This window comes from Aedes albopictus, chromosome 3 (genome assembly GCF_035046485.1).
Source record: "Aedes albopictus strain Foshan chromosome 3, AalbF5, whole genome shotgun sequence".
NCBI lineage: Eukaryota > Metazoa > Arthropoda > Insecta > Diptera > Culicidae > Aedes > Aedes albopictus.
Genome location: NC_085138.1, coordinates 22,781,045 through 22,799,015, shown reverse-complemented (window position 1 = coordinate 22,799,015; position 17,971 = coordinate 22,781,045). Strand labels below are relative to the sequence as shown.

General features: G+C 39.7%; 1 protein-coding gene across 1 annotated transcript in view; it reads left to right on the top strand.

Moving 5' to 3' along the window:
• The window catches only part of LOC109418340 (uncharacterized), a 37,945-nt gene that overhangs the window by 8,108 nt on the left and 11,866 nt on the right, over positions 1 to 17,971 (top strand). The window contains exons 2-5 of the mRNA XM_029865373.2: positions 13,853 to 13,962; positions 14,080 to 14,212; positions 14,299 to 14,524; positions 14,830 to 15,051. Coding sequence (XP_029721233.2) covers positions 13,853 to 13,962; positions 14,080 to 14,212; positions 14,299 to 14,524; positions 14,830 to 15,051 — 691 coding nt within the window. The remainder of the gene's footprint in view (positions 1 to 13,852; positions 13,963 to 14,079; positions 14,213 to 14,298; positions 14,525 to 14,829; positions 15,052 to 17,971) is intronic.

Below are 17,971 nucleotides of genomic sequence, written 5' to 3'. Positions count from 1 at the left end.
GAATTCCCTGCAATATTTTCTGTGGAAATCCCTAGAGGATTTCCTGGAGGAATCTTTGAAGGATTTCCTGGAAAATCCCTGAAAAAAGTCGTGAAGAAATCCCTGGAGGAATAACTGAAGTAATTCATGAAGGAATCTCTGGAGAATTTCCTGGAGAAATGCCTGGAGGAATCCTGGAGAAATTGCTTACATAATTTGAATGTCCAGGAGCAATTCCTGGATAAATTCCCAGAAAAAATCCTGGAGGAATTCCTGAAGAAATTCTTGGGCTAATTCCTCGAGAATTTCCCGGAGGAGTTCCTGGAGAAATTTCTGAATGAAATCTTGGAGGAATGCCTGGAGGAATTCCTGGAGGTTTTTCTTTGGGAATTGCTGGAGGAATCCCTGAAGGAATTCTTACAACAATTACTAAATATATTTCTGTGGGAAACTCTAGAGGAACCCTGGGAGAAATTTCTGAAAAAATCCCCTGAGAAATTCCTGAAAGAATTTCTAGAGAAATTTCAGGAGGAATTCTTGGAGAAATTCTCGAATAAATTTCTGAAGGAATCCCTGGGGAATCATTGAATAATATCGTGAAGAAATCCCTGGAAAAATCCCTAAAGAAGTTGCCGGAGGAATTTTTAGCGGAATTCCTGGAGGAATCCTTGCAGCAATTCCTGGAGGAAGATCTAGAAGACTTCTTGGAAGAATTCCTGGAAAAATTCCAAAAGGTATTCCTAGAGAAAATCCTGGAAGAATTTATGAAGGAATCCCTGAAAGATTTCCTGGAGAAATTCCTGGATGAACTACTGGCATAATTTATTAGGGAATACCTTGTTTAATTCCTGGAGGAATGCCTGCATGAATTTCTGGAGAAATTCCAAAAAGAATTCCTGAAGCAATCCCAGGAGTCCCTGAGGCGATTACTGGAGGAATGTCTGGTGGAATTCCTGGAGGAATCGCTGAAAAAAAAAATGCTAGAGAAATCTCTGCAAGAATCCAAGGAGGAATCCCTGGAAGAATGCCTGGAAAATTCCTCGGAAAATACTTGGATGATTCTCTGAAGTAATTCCTGGAGAAATATTTAGAGGAATTCTTGTACGAGTCTCTGGAAAAAGTTCTTGAAGAAAGCCCGTAAAGAATTTCTGGATAAATTTCTGTAGGAATTCCAGGTGGAATTCAACGAACAATCCCGGAAGCAATTCCTGGAGGAATCTCTGGAGGAATGCCTAGAGGAATTCATGAAGGAATGCATTCATTGGCGTAGCTAGGAGGGGTTCCAGGGGTGCCTGGCACCCCCTAGAACAAATTTGGCACCCCCTAGAATCTTTTCTTGACAGACACCTAAAATTTAAAACCGAACACAATAATTCTAATATTTATTAATGACACATTTCAACAAACGTTTTGTACGTTGTTGTACGTTTTGGCGTTTGGGATATAATATCCAAACATTTCTATAGGTCCTAAGTGCAGATGAGAGGCTCTCTTTAAGTCACCTCTCTTTCGATTATAACGTGCTTGTATTTATAAAATTTGATTTACTTCATGCATCGGAAGGTAGATTAAACAATCCTTTGCCGATCTTTACATCACAAATTGTCAAAATGTTCACAGTGACATCGTAATAATTTAAAGAGAACCGGAACAAAGAGAGCCTCTCTTTTGCAGATTGGACCTTTAGATATGTTTGTCGCCTATTGGTCAGAATCAACAGACTCTCTATGGATTTCTCCAGAAATACCTCTATCTATTTATAGAGTGATTTCTCTAGGTTTTCTTATGGATTCCTTTCAATAAACCTTCCTTAGGATTCTCCAGGCAGTCCTGATGGGGTTGTACAGAGGGTTCAAAATTTCATTAAATTCGGTTCACTGGTTTCCGAGATATAACAGCTCAAAAATTAGTTGGTTTAAAAATAGTGTTTTACCGGAACGGTTCTAACTTTGTGGAAGATTGATCAATTGAGCCCAAATTTGTACCAATGATGCACATATAATAGGTTGTCAAACAGTCAAAATTTGAGATTTTTCGATGCACTCTATGAAAAATTACAGCATGTTGAACTTTATTGTGAGAGAAAAAAAAAGTTGCCTATCCCAAACATTTTGGCCACCCCCTGTACATACTAGAAATTTCTGCAGAGATTGGTCCAGCATTTTCTCCAAGGATTTCTTAGGAAATTCTTGGAATTCTTCTAGGAATTCCTCTAAAAAATTCTATTGGGATTCCTTCAGGAATTCCTGGCCGGATTATTCAAGACAATTTTCCTGGGATCCTTTCAGAAGTTTCTCCGGTGATTCTTTCAGGAATTCCTTCAGAGATTTTATTCAGAGATTCTTCCAGAAATTTCTCATGGAATTCCTCCAGGAGCTTATATTGGCCTTCCTCCGGGAATTGTGGCTAGGATTCTTTAAGCAACTCCTGCTGCGATTCTTGCAGTAATTTCTCTTAGAACTCCTCCAAAAATTCTCAATATGGTACCTTCAGGTATTCTACTAGGGAAGTTCCAGAAATTCTTCCGGAAAATCTTCCATGGATTTTTCTAAAAATCCCTTCGGTGATTTTTCCAGAGATTTCTTCAAAGATTTATCCGGGACTTCCTCCAGAGTTTCTTCCAGAAATTCCACAGAAGATTTCTCCAAGAACTTCTATTGTCCTTCCTCCATGAATTCCAGTTGGAATTCTTCAAGCAATCCCCACTAGAACTCCTTCAGAAATACTTCTAGGGAATTCTCCTGGCATACTTACTTGCTGCAATACTTTCGGGAAATCCTCCTGAGATTTCCAGGCATCCTCCAGGCATTTTTAGGGGAACTACTTTTAGGATACCCCCGGTATTCCTGATTATAAGAATTCTTCCAGATATTCCAGCTGGGATTCCTCAAGCTATTCCTGCGGTTATTCCAGCTATTCTTCCTCCAGGAATTCTAACTGTGGAACTTTAGAAATTATACTACGGATTCTTCTAGAGCTTTCTCCTGGCTTTTTTGCTGGGATCTTTCCAGGCAAACTTCCTGGAATTCTTGCAGAAATTTCTTTGATTGTTCTACCACGGATTTCTCCAAGCACTCATCTAGGAATTCCTTCAGAGATTTTATCCAAAGATTCCTCCAGAAATTCCTGCATAAACTCCTTTTGGCCTTCCTTCAAGGATGCCTCAAATAAGTTTCCTGCGGTTCTACCAGCAATTCCTCCATAAATTCTTACTAGAATACGTCCAGAAATTCTTCTAGTGATTCCTATACGAAGTTATCCTAGCATTGTGGTTGAAATTCTTCCGGAAAATCTTCCTGAGATTCCTTCAGAAATCCCTTCTGCGATTCAATCAAGGCCCTCGTTATAAATTCTTTCAAAATACCTTTACCGGTTCTTGCAGGGACTTCTCTAGATACTCCAAGGATTTTTTCTTTGGGTTCTCCCAGGCATTTCCTATGTAGTTTCCTCCAGCAATTACTCATAGGATTTATGCTGAGATTTCTACAATGATACATCCCAGAATCCTGCAAATAATACCTCTTGAAATTTTTCCTGTGATTTTTTCAGAAGCTCTCCGGTGATTCCTCCAGTAATTTTTAACCAAGGATTCTCTCATAAGCTTCTCATGCTCTTCCTCCAGGAATTTCAGCTGGATTTCTCAAGATATTCCTGCTGTGGTTCTTCCAGCAGTTCTTCTTAGGACTCCTCCTGAAATACTTACTGAAATACCTCACGGAATTCTTCTGGGGATTCTTCTAAGAATTTCTCCAGGGATTCCTCCAAAAACTTGCTGGGATTATTCAAGGCAATCTTCATAGGAGCATTGCCTTCAATATTTCTTCCTGAAAATCTTAAAGGATTTTGTTCCTGGGATTTCTCCAAATATTTATCATTGGATTCCTCCAGGAACCCCTCTTGACTTTCATCCAGGAACTCCTCCTGGGATTCCAGAAGTGATTCCTGCTGCCTCTAATGTGTCAGCAATGCCTCCTAGGTCTCCTATAGAAATTCTTATTGTGATACCAGCAGGAATCCCTCTAGGAATTTCTTTTGGTATTCTTCCTGGGATTCTTCTAGGCAATTTTCCTTGAATACTTTCAGAAATGCCTTTGATTCTTCCAGGGATTTTTCTTAAGACTCATCCAGGAGATCCTCTACAGTTTTTATTCATGGATTGCTCTAGAAATTAATCGTGATATAACTCCTGGAACTCCTCTTGGTCTTCTTCAAGGAATTCCAGCTGAAGAAATTCAAATATAAATCTCTAGAGGATTCCCTAAACGAATTTCGGGAATAGTTAGAATTTCCAGAGAAATTCCAGGAGGTATTACTAGAAAAATCTCTAGTGAACTCCTTTAGGGATGTACGGGAAAAACTTATAATTAATTAGAAGGCACAGATTATAGCAAATTGACAAATTGAGAGATGGGTGGGATTCGAACCCACGACTCCGTGTTCGCTAGACCACAGTATGGCCATTTCTTTGCAAATTCCTTCAGCATCACATACGAGACGCGACATGAGACAAGACATAACACTAATCGTTCTTACAATCATCAAGAAAAGATTAAATTTGCCGGTTTCGGGCGTGATCTAGCCCATCTACAGGACAATGTCCGACTAACTACGTTGATTTTCGTACGTTGTTCGTACACGTCCTAAAACGAAGAGTTCATCTCGGGACCCACGCTTTACTTCCCTTCCGAAGGAAGAACCCACATTTTGCGAATTTGTCGGAAGTGGGATTGGATCCCAGGTCCTCGGCGTGATAGTCAAGTGATCTAACCATCACACCAGGTCCACTTCACAACTCCGAAAGTTCTAAGGTAATTTTGATGGAAATTTTTCCAGTAATTTCCGTGAATTTCATAGGATTTTCTTCAAGCAAGCCCAATTTAAAATTTCTAATTTTTAAATTCAGCAATTTTCGGAAGCAATAGATATAACTGGAATTAAATCAAAAATAATTGCAAAAGTAATCACGATGATATTGTCTGAGAAATTTGCAAAACAACTGGAAAAAATTGCTAAAATAATTTCAGAAGAATAGCTATTGAAATTATAAAAAAAAACTCAAGAAATTGAATAAATTAAATTCCAATGAAACTATCACAGAAATTAAAAAAAAACATGCTGAAGGAACTATTAACTTTTACAGTTTATGCTAACGTAAGAACTTCACGACACGCACGAGACGCGACATGAGACAAGACATAACACTTATCGTTCTTACAATCGTCAAGAAAAGATTAAAATTACCTTGACGTCGACCGGTTTCGGGCGTGATCTAGCCCATCTAGCCTAGGGCTAAAAATCTCGTTAATACAGATAAAAAAATCTTTCAAAGTAGTTGCAAAGGATTTCATTACCGGTGGAAATCCTAAAGAAAACATCAAGGCTTTTTTTTAATTGACTAAATGCAATCTCGAAATAAATTGCCGAAATATATTCTTTAAAAATTTTCACAAACATTCACAAAAAATAAAATCGAATAAATCCTCAAAGAATTTTTCGAAATCATCAAAGGAATTTCTGAATAAAATTTTGAAAGAATTCCAAAAGTAATTGTCGGAGTATCACCGTGACAGAATTTTTAAAGAATCACCAAAGATTTTTTTTAATAAATTTTCGAAGGAAATCTTTAAGGAATTTGCCGAATCAATTTCCAAATGAATTACCGAAGAAGTTCCCACAGTGATATTCAAAATTACCAAAATTTCCAAGGAAATTGCTGATAAAATTCCCAAATAAATTTTCAATGCAAGTAATATCGAGATTGCCGCAGGTATTCCAAAACTATCTGCTGCAGGAATTCCTTAAATAATTACAGAAAAAATCTAGAAGAAATTTTCAAAAGAATTTCTATTACAATTGTTGGAGCGATTTATAAAAGAATTTCCGAATAATTTTTCAAAGTTATTGCCGATAAAATGTTCAAAAGATGCGTGAAAGGTGTTTAGTGTCAATTTCTAAACATATTACCAAGGAAATTGCCGAAGGTGATCCAAAGATTTTTCCGAAGAAATTTGCCTAATCCAAAGCAATTTCTGAGAGATTTGCAAAACAAGTCTCAATTAAAATAAATTGCAAAACAATTTCTAAAATACAAATTCCATGTATTATACGCAATCAAGTTATCAAGTTTCCAAACCTCACATCAGTACAACGGTTTGGATTTTCCAAAAAAACTGTTCTTTAAAATATAGCGCGTTTAAATTTACGTTCTATTGTTTTCCGCGACGCAGTATATCATTATACTAAGAAATTGAGGGTGGATCGGTACTTCCTTTTACAAAAAAAAAGCAAAATAACCTAGAAGCCACTGAAACTGGCACCCCCTAGGCACCCCCCTGGGAAAAAATCCTAGATACGCCAATGAATGCATTGAGGAAATCTTAGAGGATTTCTTGAAGGAATCTCTGAAAAAAAAATTAAGAATTCTCGGAGGGATCAATGGAGGATATCCTAGAGGAATGTCTGTAGAAATTCCTGAAGAAATCTCTGGAGGAATTTCTGGCGGAATTCCTGGAATTATGGATGAATTCCTGGAGGATTTTTTCGATAAATCCTTATAGGAATTCCAAGAAGAATCCCTGGAAAAACTCCTAAAGGAATTCCAGAAAAAAATCGTGTATAAATTTCTTCAGGAGTTCGTAGAAGAATACCAGGAATAATTCCTAAAGAAATCGCGGAGGGATTTTTGGAGAAACTTTGGAGGAATCCTTTGAAGAGTTCCTGAAGAAACTCCAGAAGGAACCCCGGAAGCAATTCCAAGAGGAATTAATAAAGGAATCCGTAAACAGTTCCTGAAGGAAGTTTATGAATTAATTCCTGGAGGAAACCCTTAAAGAATACAAGAAGGAATTTCTGAAGAAATCTTAAGATTCCTTAAAATTAGAAATCTTAAGTTCCTGGGAGAATATTTGGAGGATTTTTTAAAATAAGTTATTCCAGAAAGAATCACAGGAGCAATTTCTGAGTTAAGCCCTTCAGAAATTCTTGGAGGAATCCCTGGAGGATATCCTAGAGGGATGCCTGTAGGGATTAACAAAGGAGTCTCTAGAAATACTCCTGGAGAAATATCTAGAAAAATTCCTGGGGGATTCTCTAGAGGCATTTCTGAAGGAATTCTTGGATGAATGTCTAGGGAAATCCTTGCAGCAATTCGCAGAGGAATAATTCCTGGAGGAATCTCTGAAGAAATTCGTGGGAGAATCGCTTGAGAAATTCTTGGAGGAAATTGCAGATGGAGTCCTTAGACAAATTCTGAAGGAATTCTAAGAAGAGTTCGCGGAGACACTCCTTGAGGAATCCCTGTATCAGTTCCTGAAGGAATCCCTGCAGGAGTTCCTAAATCCCGGATGCAGTCCCATGAGGAATTCCTTAGGAAATCCCAGGAAAGCTTTCTAACAAATTCCTGGAAGCATTTTTGTAGGAAATTGTGAAGAAATCCAGGTGTGCAATAGTTTTTGGATGAATTATTATTGGAATCTTTGGATGTATTCCCAAAACAATGTTTTGTACAATGTTTCAAGGAACTCCTGGATTAATTTTTAGCTAATCTCTGGTAAAATTTCCTGTAAGGGTTTCTGGAAGATATTGCTGATGAAATACTTTGATTTATCCCTGATTGAATTATTGGAGCGATCTCTAGTGGAATTAATATATGGAGAATACTTGCAGAAATACCTAAAAGAATTTCTGCTGACATTCCTTTGGAAATCCCTGGAGAAATTCCTGGAGGAATCCTCGAAAAAAGCACTGGAACAATCACTGGATGAACCTCTAAAGAAATCCCAGAGGAAATTCCCGGAGGAATGTCTGGTGAAACCCATGGAGGAATTCTTGAAAAATGCTCTGCAGCAATCCATGATGGAATCAATGAAGGAAGCTATGAAAAAAATCCTGGAGGAATTCGTCAATGCAGTCTTGCAGAAGTATCTGTAGAAATTTGTAAAGAATTGTGGGAGGAATTCTTGAAGCATTTCTTGGAACAAACCCTAAAAAAACTATCGGAACCCTGCAAGATACTCATGGAAGAATTAAAGAAAAAGAAACTCCTGGTGGAGTATCCCTGGAAAAGTTTTATAAATGCCTAAAGGATTTTCTGAAGATGTCCTTAAAAGAATTCGTGTAGCAGTACCACATAACTACATAACTAGCATATGGTTCTGCAAAGTCCTTCTTTTCTCTACCGGAACTGGTTCCGGCATAACAGTCCTATTTGCAAAAAGTAGGAATTGAGAGGTGCTGTTGAGCTTCCGTAACAACAGGTTGCTAGGTGTCTACCCAAGCAACCTGTCCAAGGCATCGATTACTACGTTTCTCAATACCCCCTCTTAATCGGACGGTCTTGCATTTATCCCAAACACATCTGCCATTTAGTCGAGTCGGCTTCGCTGTCTCATCTTCATTATCATCCACTGCGCTTATGCACCTCGACCATTTTCCGGGATTGTTGGTGTGCTTAGGCTTACTGCTTCGCTTGGACGATATGCCGAGGTACGGATTGGTATCGGCTGAGCTTTCCCCCTCTGGTACCATTCCATCGACGGCGATCCTCTGCTTTCTTCGCGGTGGAAAACTTCTAGGATGCTGCCTGATTGATAACTCCAGTTCGTAGAAACTTTCTTGCAATGGACAAACCACAACCATCTTTCCTTGTAGTTTCATTTCCGCCGACGATCTCTTGAAGTTCACTTCGACACCTGCTGCGGCCATTTTCTTCACCGAGAGCAGATTGTCACGTAGATCTGGCACATACAGCACATCGCGTATTACAGGGTGGCCACCGAACCGGGAAAAACGGGAAAAAGACGGGAATTCGGAACGACCGGGAAAAAAGCGGGAAAAAGTCAGGAATTTGGAATGATTACCGGGAAAATTGTTGTTAAGAGTAACTTGATGTGCATATTTGAATGCTGCACCTCATCGAAAATCTGCAAAATCAAAGCCAAACCAAAATACTCCTGGGATACTTCTACGAAATCCCAAGGAATTCGCCTGTGCAGTCACTTGGAATTTCCTTAAAACAGAACTTGGGATTCTTCAAGAAGTTTCTTCTAGAATTCCTCTAGGTCAAGCGGTACATAGCTTGATTATCTCTTGGAATTCGATGAGATTTTTTCGAGGAAAGAGTTTCTTACATCTGAGATTTTATCAAAAGTTTCTTTTTGGATTAACCCGTGTCCTTTCTTAAATTTATTCTAGTTTTTTTTTCAGGGAATCTTTCCGAAATTTCATCAGGAACCTTAATAGATAAGAAAATCATAACCACTAAACTGGGTTTTTATCAAGACAACCTATTGCAATTTATTCAAGAGTTCCTTTTAAGATTCATCAAGATTTTCCTTCCGCAATTATAACAGGAGTTGCTGCAATCTTCAAAATTTCCTACTGGAATTCTTCCCAGATTATTTTTTGGAAATCCCTCCAGAAAATGTTTCCTTTTCTTCCTGGAGCTTCCTCTGGGATTTCCCTAGTATTTTCTTCTGGAATGCCTCCGAAAGCTATTTTTAAAAATCAATCGGGAGTTCTTTCTGGAATTCTTTACAGAGTTTCTTCTGGTATTTCTCCAGGATATCATTCTGTTACTCATCCATCTCCACGAGTTCTTTGCACGATTTCTGCAGGAGTGTCTTCTGAAACTTGGGTTTTGAAAACTTCCAAGAGATTTAGCTGAATTTTATCTTTATTTTATATTTGCTTTTGGAATTTCTCCAGTGTTTCTTACTGCGTTTCCTTCAAGAGTTCTTCTTGGGCACTCTCCAGGAGTTTGTTCAAAGAAACCTGCGGGAGTTGCTTATGAAAGTTACTTTTGGAGTTGCTCCAGGAGTTGCTTTTGGGCATCCTTCAGAAGCTCCCTCTGCAAATCACCAAGGAGTTTCTTCTGGATGATGTCCCAAAATTTTCTTACAAAAACTTTACGATAGCTATTTCTGGAAATACTCCAGAATCCTGAAAATCAAACTACTGCGGGAGTTTTTTTAATCGAGAACTCTTCCAAGAGTTCCTTGGGAAACCTTCTAGACATGTGGGAGATTCTTTTGGGAATTCTTCAGGAGTTTCAGGAGAAATCCCTAGATCGAATTCATGATCCCAGACCAAAAGTTCTATTCCCTAATTGTCAACAGACTAAAATGATAAATTCCCTAAAGGAACCTCTTCCAGAATACATCCATTAACCCTCGAGCGATCGCGCTGTTGTGTTTTCTACAACACGTTGAAAAAATCTCGCTTTTTGTGTTCAGTATTAGCGTGGTGCTGGCGGTGGTGGCCAACCGCGCTAGTTATGGACGGTTAAGGAATCTAGAGGAATCCACAAAAGATATACAAGGTGGAATCGCTAACAGAATTTACTGAAGAAATCCAAGATAGTATTTTTGGAGTAATCGAAAGATGAAATCTCGGACAAAACTTTGTAAGAATCTCCAGATGTAAGTTTTTGGGGGAATACTCAGTTGGACATCCTGGAGGAATCCCCAGAAACAACACCAATGAAGTTGAATGAAGGGCACCTACGCTAACGAATAAAATTTAGAAAAAATAGTTCGATTATCCTCCATGTCCAGGATAATCGAGTGCGACCTTTGCTGATTTTTTATGCACATCTTACCTATTATAGATCTGTCATAGTTAGCTACCACTTCTACACTTGTTTTTTTTTTTAAGTACAAGAAAATATTTAAAATAATGAGTGAGTGAAAGCTTGGTGAAAGCTTCAATTATGCACTATTTGGAGCTGAATGAAAATATGTTGTAAGTAATTGTGTAACATAAGCCTTTTATGTCATCATTGGTAGTTACTTCCATTTTTTCCATAGATGCATTACGTCAAGAATAATATTAAACTATAAATATCTAGTACATAGTATTCACAGGATTGCAAGTGCATTTTTACATGGTACTTATCATCCATATGATACGAAAATTGGGCGTTACGTACTAAAAATGTGCATTTTAAAAACCGGGAAAATTTCAGAAATCGTACCGGGAAAACCGGGAAAAAGACGGGAATTTCAAAACTGATATTTAGTGGCCACCCTGGTATTACTATCTTAACACCATGTCGGTTGACTCCTACAATCGATCCTCTGTGCCAAGCAACGATGGACTGGTCGTTTTTGGCAACGCTTATCTCCACAGGCCGCTGCAGCTTTTCCTACGTTGTAAAATAATCCTTCGATTTCACGAGATGATCTGTGGCTCCAGAATCCATCTTGAAGCTGATTACTTGTTCACAGTTGTTACGAGGTATGCGATCAGTCAGAAATACAACCGGTTCTCCTCCACAAAAGGTCACAGGTTCATCGGATGACTTCTTCGTCTTACAGCTTCTAGTCATATGCCCTCTCTGCTTGGACCCAACAAGAGCAGCAGGTACTTCCTCACCGACATCTGTCATCCGATCGTTCTTCTTCAGCTCTTCTGCCAGAAGACGTTCACGCACTACATCCAGGGTCAGCTTGTCCTCTTACAGGTTCTCCAATGCGGTCACCAACGGATCAAAAGATTCTGGAAGTGTGACAAACAGCTGAGACACTAGGTCACCCTCTTCCAGCTTTGCGCCAGCCGATTTCAACTGCCGGATCAGCTCGTCGAAAATCTTCAGGTGGTCCTTCACTGACGATCCTTCAATCATCTTCAGCTTTGTCAACTGCTTCCGGATTATCGTTTGAGATGCCACTGATTTCTTCGCATACACGTTTGCCAGAGTTGTCCAAATCTCTTTCGCAGTTTCTTTCTCACGAACCAGGTCCAGTAAGTCATCGTGAATAAAGGCAAATATCTAGTTTGACGCCTTGCCATCCTTTTCGTTGAACTTCGCTGCTTCGGGAGCCGTGGGTGGAACATCTTGACTCAGAACTTCCAGTAAACCAACCGACTTCAAGAACTTTTCAACGCGAAACTTCCAGTTTTCGTAGCCAGCTCCGGAAAATTGCGGGATGCCGTAGACTAGTTCTCGCCGCGCGGGGTCCATAACCTCTTGAGTTCAGAGAAAACACGAAGTGGTTTAACGAGGAACGAAATAAAGTTTTTATTGAAAACGTCTTGATTGGTTGGTGGTTGATACAGGAGTGAAGAAAAAATGTGTGGTGCAATTGAGCTTCCGTAACAACAGGTTGCTAGGTGTCTACCCAAGCAACCTGTCCAAGGCATCGATTACTACGTTTCTCAATAAACTTGTTTCCATATAAAACTTTGCACCACAATACATAACTGTGAAAAATATTACGTTGACTACATTGTTCAGTTTTGTATTACAGAGTACACAAATTCGTGATGGGACAGTTATGCGGGTACTTCCAATATGGGACGCTCATGATTTGGATTTTTTTTCTCGCACATTGATATAGAAATCCGTAATTTTTATTATAGGTTTTAAAAGTACGTTGAAATTGGTGACTATTCATAACGTTAACTCAAAAGTGAAGAAAAGTCAAATGGGACTGTTATGCGAGTGGGGGCAGAATAGGCATAACAAAATTTAACCGTTCAACCATGTTTGTTATTTTTGTTAAAATTCTATGATAAGATTGAAGTGGTGCACTTGGAGAAATACTTGGCGAAACTTCATATGATTGTCGAGTAAAAGAGGTTTGATAAGTGTGGATAGAAACGTTAATTATTAGAATAGGTTAGCCTCATGGGGCAATTCTTCACTATATGATCACAGATTGTGATGATGTGACAACAACGGCGTGTTGGCCCTTTCGAGAACGACCGTTCTATGCTTGGACACAGTCGCCGTATTAGCTAACATTCCTTACAACTCTTGAAGGAGTTTCGTCTTGAACAAATCTGTGTTAATAGCAACTCCGGAACTTTGGTTTTTTGGAATACTATCAGGTATCAGGTATCAGTGTAGGCAAGTTCCAGAGGCTCCAGAGGCAAGTTCCCCTCCATTTGTGTTTTTTTGTCATTGCCATGTTTTAAATCCTTCAAAAGGAGAATATTAAAGATGTTGACAGTCCAAAGCTTGTGCAATCTCTGCTGTGTGGTCCAATGACCACCCGTATTTATACTACCTTAGGTAGACATAATGACTCATACCTAGACATTTAGGTACTATCATGAATAGTATTTCATGTAGGTAGGTATCCTATGCACACAACCATTAGGTAAACACTACAGTCCTTTCCCCTTTAGAAAACTTCAAAAAATAACATTCATCGCCAAAATAATGATAGCACAAATAAACTGACGAGTCCGTCACTTTCAAAGAACTGTTCGCTAACAAAACTACAAAAACAAAAAGACGATTTCGCTATCCCAACATCGGCAACTTTACCAAAAAAAATACTAATAACACAAATCCATTCACCATAACATAACATATGACAATTCCGCCACAAAAGAACAATTTCGTTCACCACAAAAAATTAACATTTCAGTATTACCAAAACAAAAAGACAATTTCGTCAATTCTGTTCTCCACAAAAATAACTATTTGTTATAACAACAACCTGAAAAAGAAAAGGAAAAATCTCGGGAATAACTCATAAGAAATCACACGCTCCTTGATCCTCGTCGCCACTTTTAAATCCTTCAAAAGGAGAATATTAAAGATGTTGACAGTCCAAAGCTTGTGCAATCTCTGCTGTGTGGTCCAATGACCACCCGTATTTATACTACCTTAGGTAGACATAATGACTCATACCTAGACATTTAGGTACTATCATGAATAGTATTTCATGTAGGTAGGTATCCTATGCACACAACCATTAGGTAAACACTACACCATGAACACGAGCCCGTTCATCAATCTTTTACATATTTTTGAATGAACTTCTGTAGTTATTACTTTTAGTTTATTAGAATCTGTTTTTCATATTCTTATTATGTACACAGTTTCATATTTAATTTCGTATTTTCTCTTCCTTTTTTACAGTGATACCTCCAAAAAACAAATCGTTGAGATTCTGGAGAAGATTTCAATTCTTCGACCACCTGAAAGACTACTTTTGTACCTGCGTATGCCTGGCGGCTATCCTGAGACAGGTAAGATCTTCAATATATCATTTGTCTTTACAGGACTTTTAGGATAACTGATAAGCAATATATCAGTTTTGTTACGAGTTCCTTGAATAATTTGAACACGTTCTCTACTTCCCACAGATCCCCTGCGTCAGTCCCAGAACCCGCTGGGTACCCGTTCCGAGATTAATCACACCATCAACTGGGTTCGCTCACACCTGGAACACGACCCGAACGTGTCCATACCGAAGCAGGAGGTGTACGATGACTACACGTAAGCAAATTTTTGGAACCCTGTCTCGAGTTTGCAACCAAAGCTAAATTTGTCTTCTTTCCTCTCCTCCCTTTCATCGAACATAGCGCATTCTGCGAGCGAATCGACATCAAACCCCTATCGACGGCAGATTTCGGCAAGGTGATGAAACAAGTATTCCCCGGGATCCGGCCGCGCCGATTGGGGACCCGTGGCCATTCGCGCTACTGTTACGCGGCCATGCGTAAAGCCACCAAACTGGCCGCTCCCAAGTTGCCCGATCTCAGCACTAGCAGCAGCAGCGGCGGCGGTGGCGGCGGTACCGGTGGCGAGGTGAGTGTTCTTCGCCCGCGTGATTTTCGTCATTCTTGTTTCGCGGGGCAGGGCTGGTAGCGGGTCCCTGTTAAGCGTTCAATCTCAACTTTTAACTAATCTTGGGTCTAAAAGTGTTAGTAACTTGTAGTCCGACCGCTACCAGCCCTGGTCCCGCGAGAGGGAAGAGCTGAGCTGATTTGGTAGTCAAATCAGCCCGTCTAACGTCCGTCGCCTGTGTTGTTGATTCCGAATGCGTAATTTGCATCTCTGCATCGCGCTTGACCGTGTATGTGTGTTCCGTCTGTCTTTCCTCTCTGCAACAGAAAAAATCCGATCCGGAGGATCAAGTGCCAACCGACGAGGAAGCGTGGAAGGTGATCAAACTGTGGGCCGAAGCCATGCTCCCGGAGGCGTTCGGATCGATCAACGAGCTGGCCGGGTTCATCACCAAGCACAATCTCAACTCGCCGGCCAGCATCGCCAGCCGGCAGTTACTGCAGAAGAAACTCCTACAGCGCGAGATTAAGGAGCGGAAGAAGCTGACGGTGAGTGTTCTTTTTTTTGCATTGATTAAAGGGGAGGGTGGGGTAGCGAATCAATGAATGTGTTTAATTTATAAGGTATTTTGCTATTCAGTTTGAGCAGTTGTGTGCAGATATGTAGGCTGCTTGTGTCACGCTGCTACTTGGTGAAACGTGACTTTGCGGCGGTGGTTTATCGCATATTCAGTTAGTGTTAAGAGAATAACACCTGTGGGTTCTTATCCGTTCTGGTGTTGCATCCGAACTGTAATCAGAGATGGGAATACTTACATTCACTTGCTATTTTCTCAGCTCAGCAGCATGCTATCAAAATACAGTGTATGAAGAACTTTTACTTTATACCCAGGTAACCAATAAGCAGTAAAAATTGCATTTATTTAGCACTATATGCGCCTTTACTGCAGGTCATTAAATGCTAATATGCCGTATATGCGCCATAAGTGCTAGTTAAAAGCAGGTTTTGGCCCAATATACGGCTGATTAAATGCTTATCTTTCCTATCCCCAAAAAATCGATCATCATCAAAAATATTTTCCCCTGCGCATTTCAGTCGCTTCATATTCTTCCTTTTCTATCTTTACTCACACTTTCCTGTGCGACATTGGGGCTGTTGTTTATTTTTGCAGTTGTTTTTTGCTGTTCCCGCTGAAATTGGGATTCGATCCCACAATCCTGTGGCAGATGATGATGCTGAGCCGCGCTACAGGATGAGCTATAAACGATCAGATAATGTGCGTTGATTTTTTGATCTATTAAAGGCATGAGTACCACACCGGCAGTTATTTTGCTATGCCCGGACAATGGCTCGGACATGTGCTGATAATTAAACCATCCACATAATACACGATGGCATAATTGGTTTCTTATTCCATGCGATTTATTTGGAAAATATTTGTTCTGTCATTGATTTACTTTGTTGCTACCAGTAAATGATAGGACATCTGAATGGTAATGGATCCTTTAGTCGTGGTACATGAATTGAAAAGTTGAAATGTGTAACAGTTTTAGCATCGCTCATCTCTCTTAGCAGTTTTATGGCAATAAAGTAGCAGTTAGGATGCTTATTAACAAAAAAATATCGTGCATTTGAAATGCTACACAACAGCTGTCAGATTTTGAGCAGCATTTGAATTGCTAATTCAGAGCAATTCAGCAGTCGAACTGCTATGATACAGCAGCAAGCAGATATAATGCAGTTTTATATGTAGCTGAAATACAGCTTATTTAAATGCTTATTGGTTACCTGGGTAGTGTTATCTAAAATTTTGTCGAATTGAGTAATATCATAGTCGTGAGAAAGCTATGAAGGTGACTTTCCACGTGATGTATGTAAATTATACTCACTCTGGACTATCGGATATCGTATCGAACTATCGAATTCCTGATCAAAGACGCTCAGCTAAAGGATCATTAACGCTTTCCTTCTCACGATGGAGTTTTCCTGCACAAATACAATGTTTTTATCACGGATATTCAACGTTAGAGATCCAATTGTGAAACCTCCATGACGAATTATATACCGCAGGCATCTATTGATGAAGACCTGCAGCCATTGAGTGTTCTTCACTGATACACATCAGGTTTCACTGGCGTACAGCAACACAGATTTCACGTTCGAGTTCTGACAATCTACCACTCAGAGCTCAACTACCTAAGCACCAGCGTAGTTCAAAAAATCGTTCCACACCGCTTATTCGATTCGTAACCATATTCTATGCCTTCTCCCAATATTTGAGCTAATTTGGTTGATAATTAAGACTGCACAAGCCTTTCAAAGTTTGTATGGGAAAACGATGTTTTTTATTTACATATAACCCCGAGTCCATTTAGGTAGAATCTATTGAAGTATAATCTATTTAGGTAGGTGTCTCCATTAAGATAACGTTACTCAACAGAAATTTGATTGTGTTTAAATAGTTGAAGCATTTCAAATTACGGTTAAGATTTGTTTACGGATCAAGAAGCAGAATGTTGTGGGCAATTTGAGGCGTGTTCATTGGAAAGTGATGAGTGAAGGGAACAACTATTACCTAAACATTTTCTTAAGTATATATCATCGAATGTACATGCGTAAGTTATTGGTTTACATGAAATTCATGCTTTCAAGTCATGGGATCTACGAGCGTAATCAGTCTGGAACATCTTGAAGCCTCTTTAAAATCCTCGTAAAGCTCAGCTGAAAGTCAATGTAGCACCATAATAGTTATTTATGTAACGAGTTGCAAAAAGTTGATTTTTTCAGCACGTGTCGTACATTTATCCAATGAGGCTTGCAGAGTTGGATAAATACAAAGAGTGCTGAAAAAATCGAGTTTTGCAACGAGTTTCATACAAAAAATTTTATGCAATGATTTTTTTCATAATGCAATCCATTTGAGTTGCATAATGTTCATAATTCAACTCAAATGAGTTGCAAGTCCTCCGGGTGCTCGGCAAAGAGGAGATCCGCCGACCGACGTTGTAGTGGATGGACTGCTCCAGTTCATGTTGTACATCAGCGACGGGCTGCAGAACATCACGTCAATAATGGATTCTCGTTCGTCCTTAATACGGAATGTACTCACGGAGCCTTCGTTGCACACATCCACATTCAGCTTCGCTAAGGCTTCCAGCAGACTGTAACCCATTGGGTTGGTTAGCCTACTTCCCCATTCCACCGCGCAAGCGTTAAAGTCCCCGCCGATAACAGCCGGCGCTCGTCCTAACAACTTATCGGTTGATAGATCCAGCATCCGATTGTACTGCTCAGAAGTCCATCTGGGGGGCGCCCAGCAGCTGAACACAAAGACACCGTTAATCTTGGCGATAGTAAAACCTTCGTGATCGCTATCCACCACTTCTCTGACCAAACTCCATACACCGGAAGCATCTCTCCATCTGCTTTGCAACTCGAGGAGTGATTCTCAGAGTGCACACCGATCAA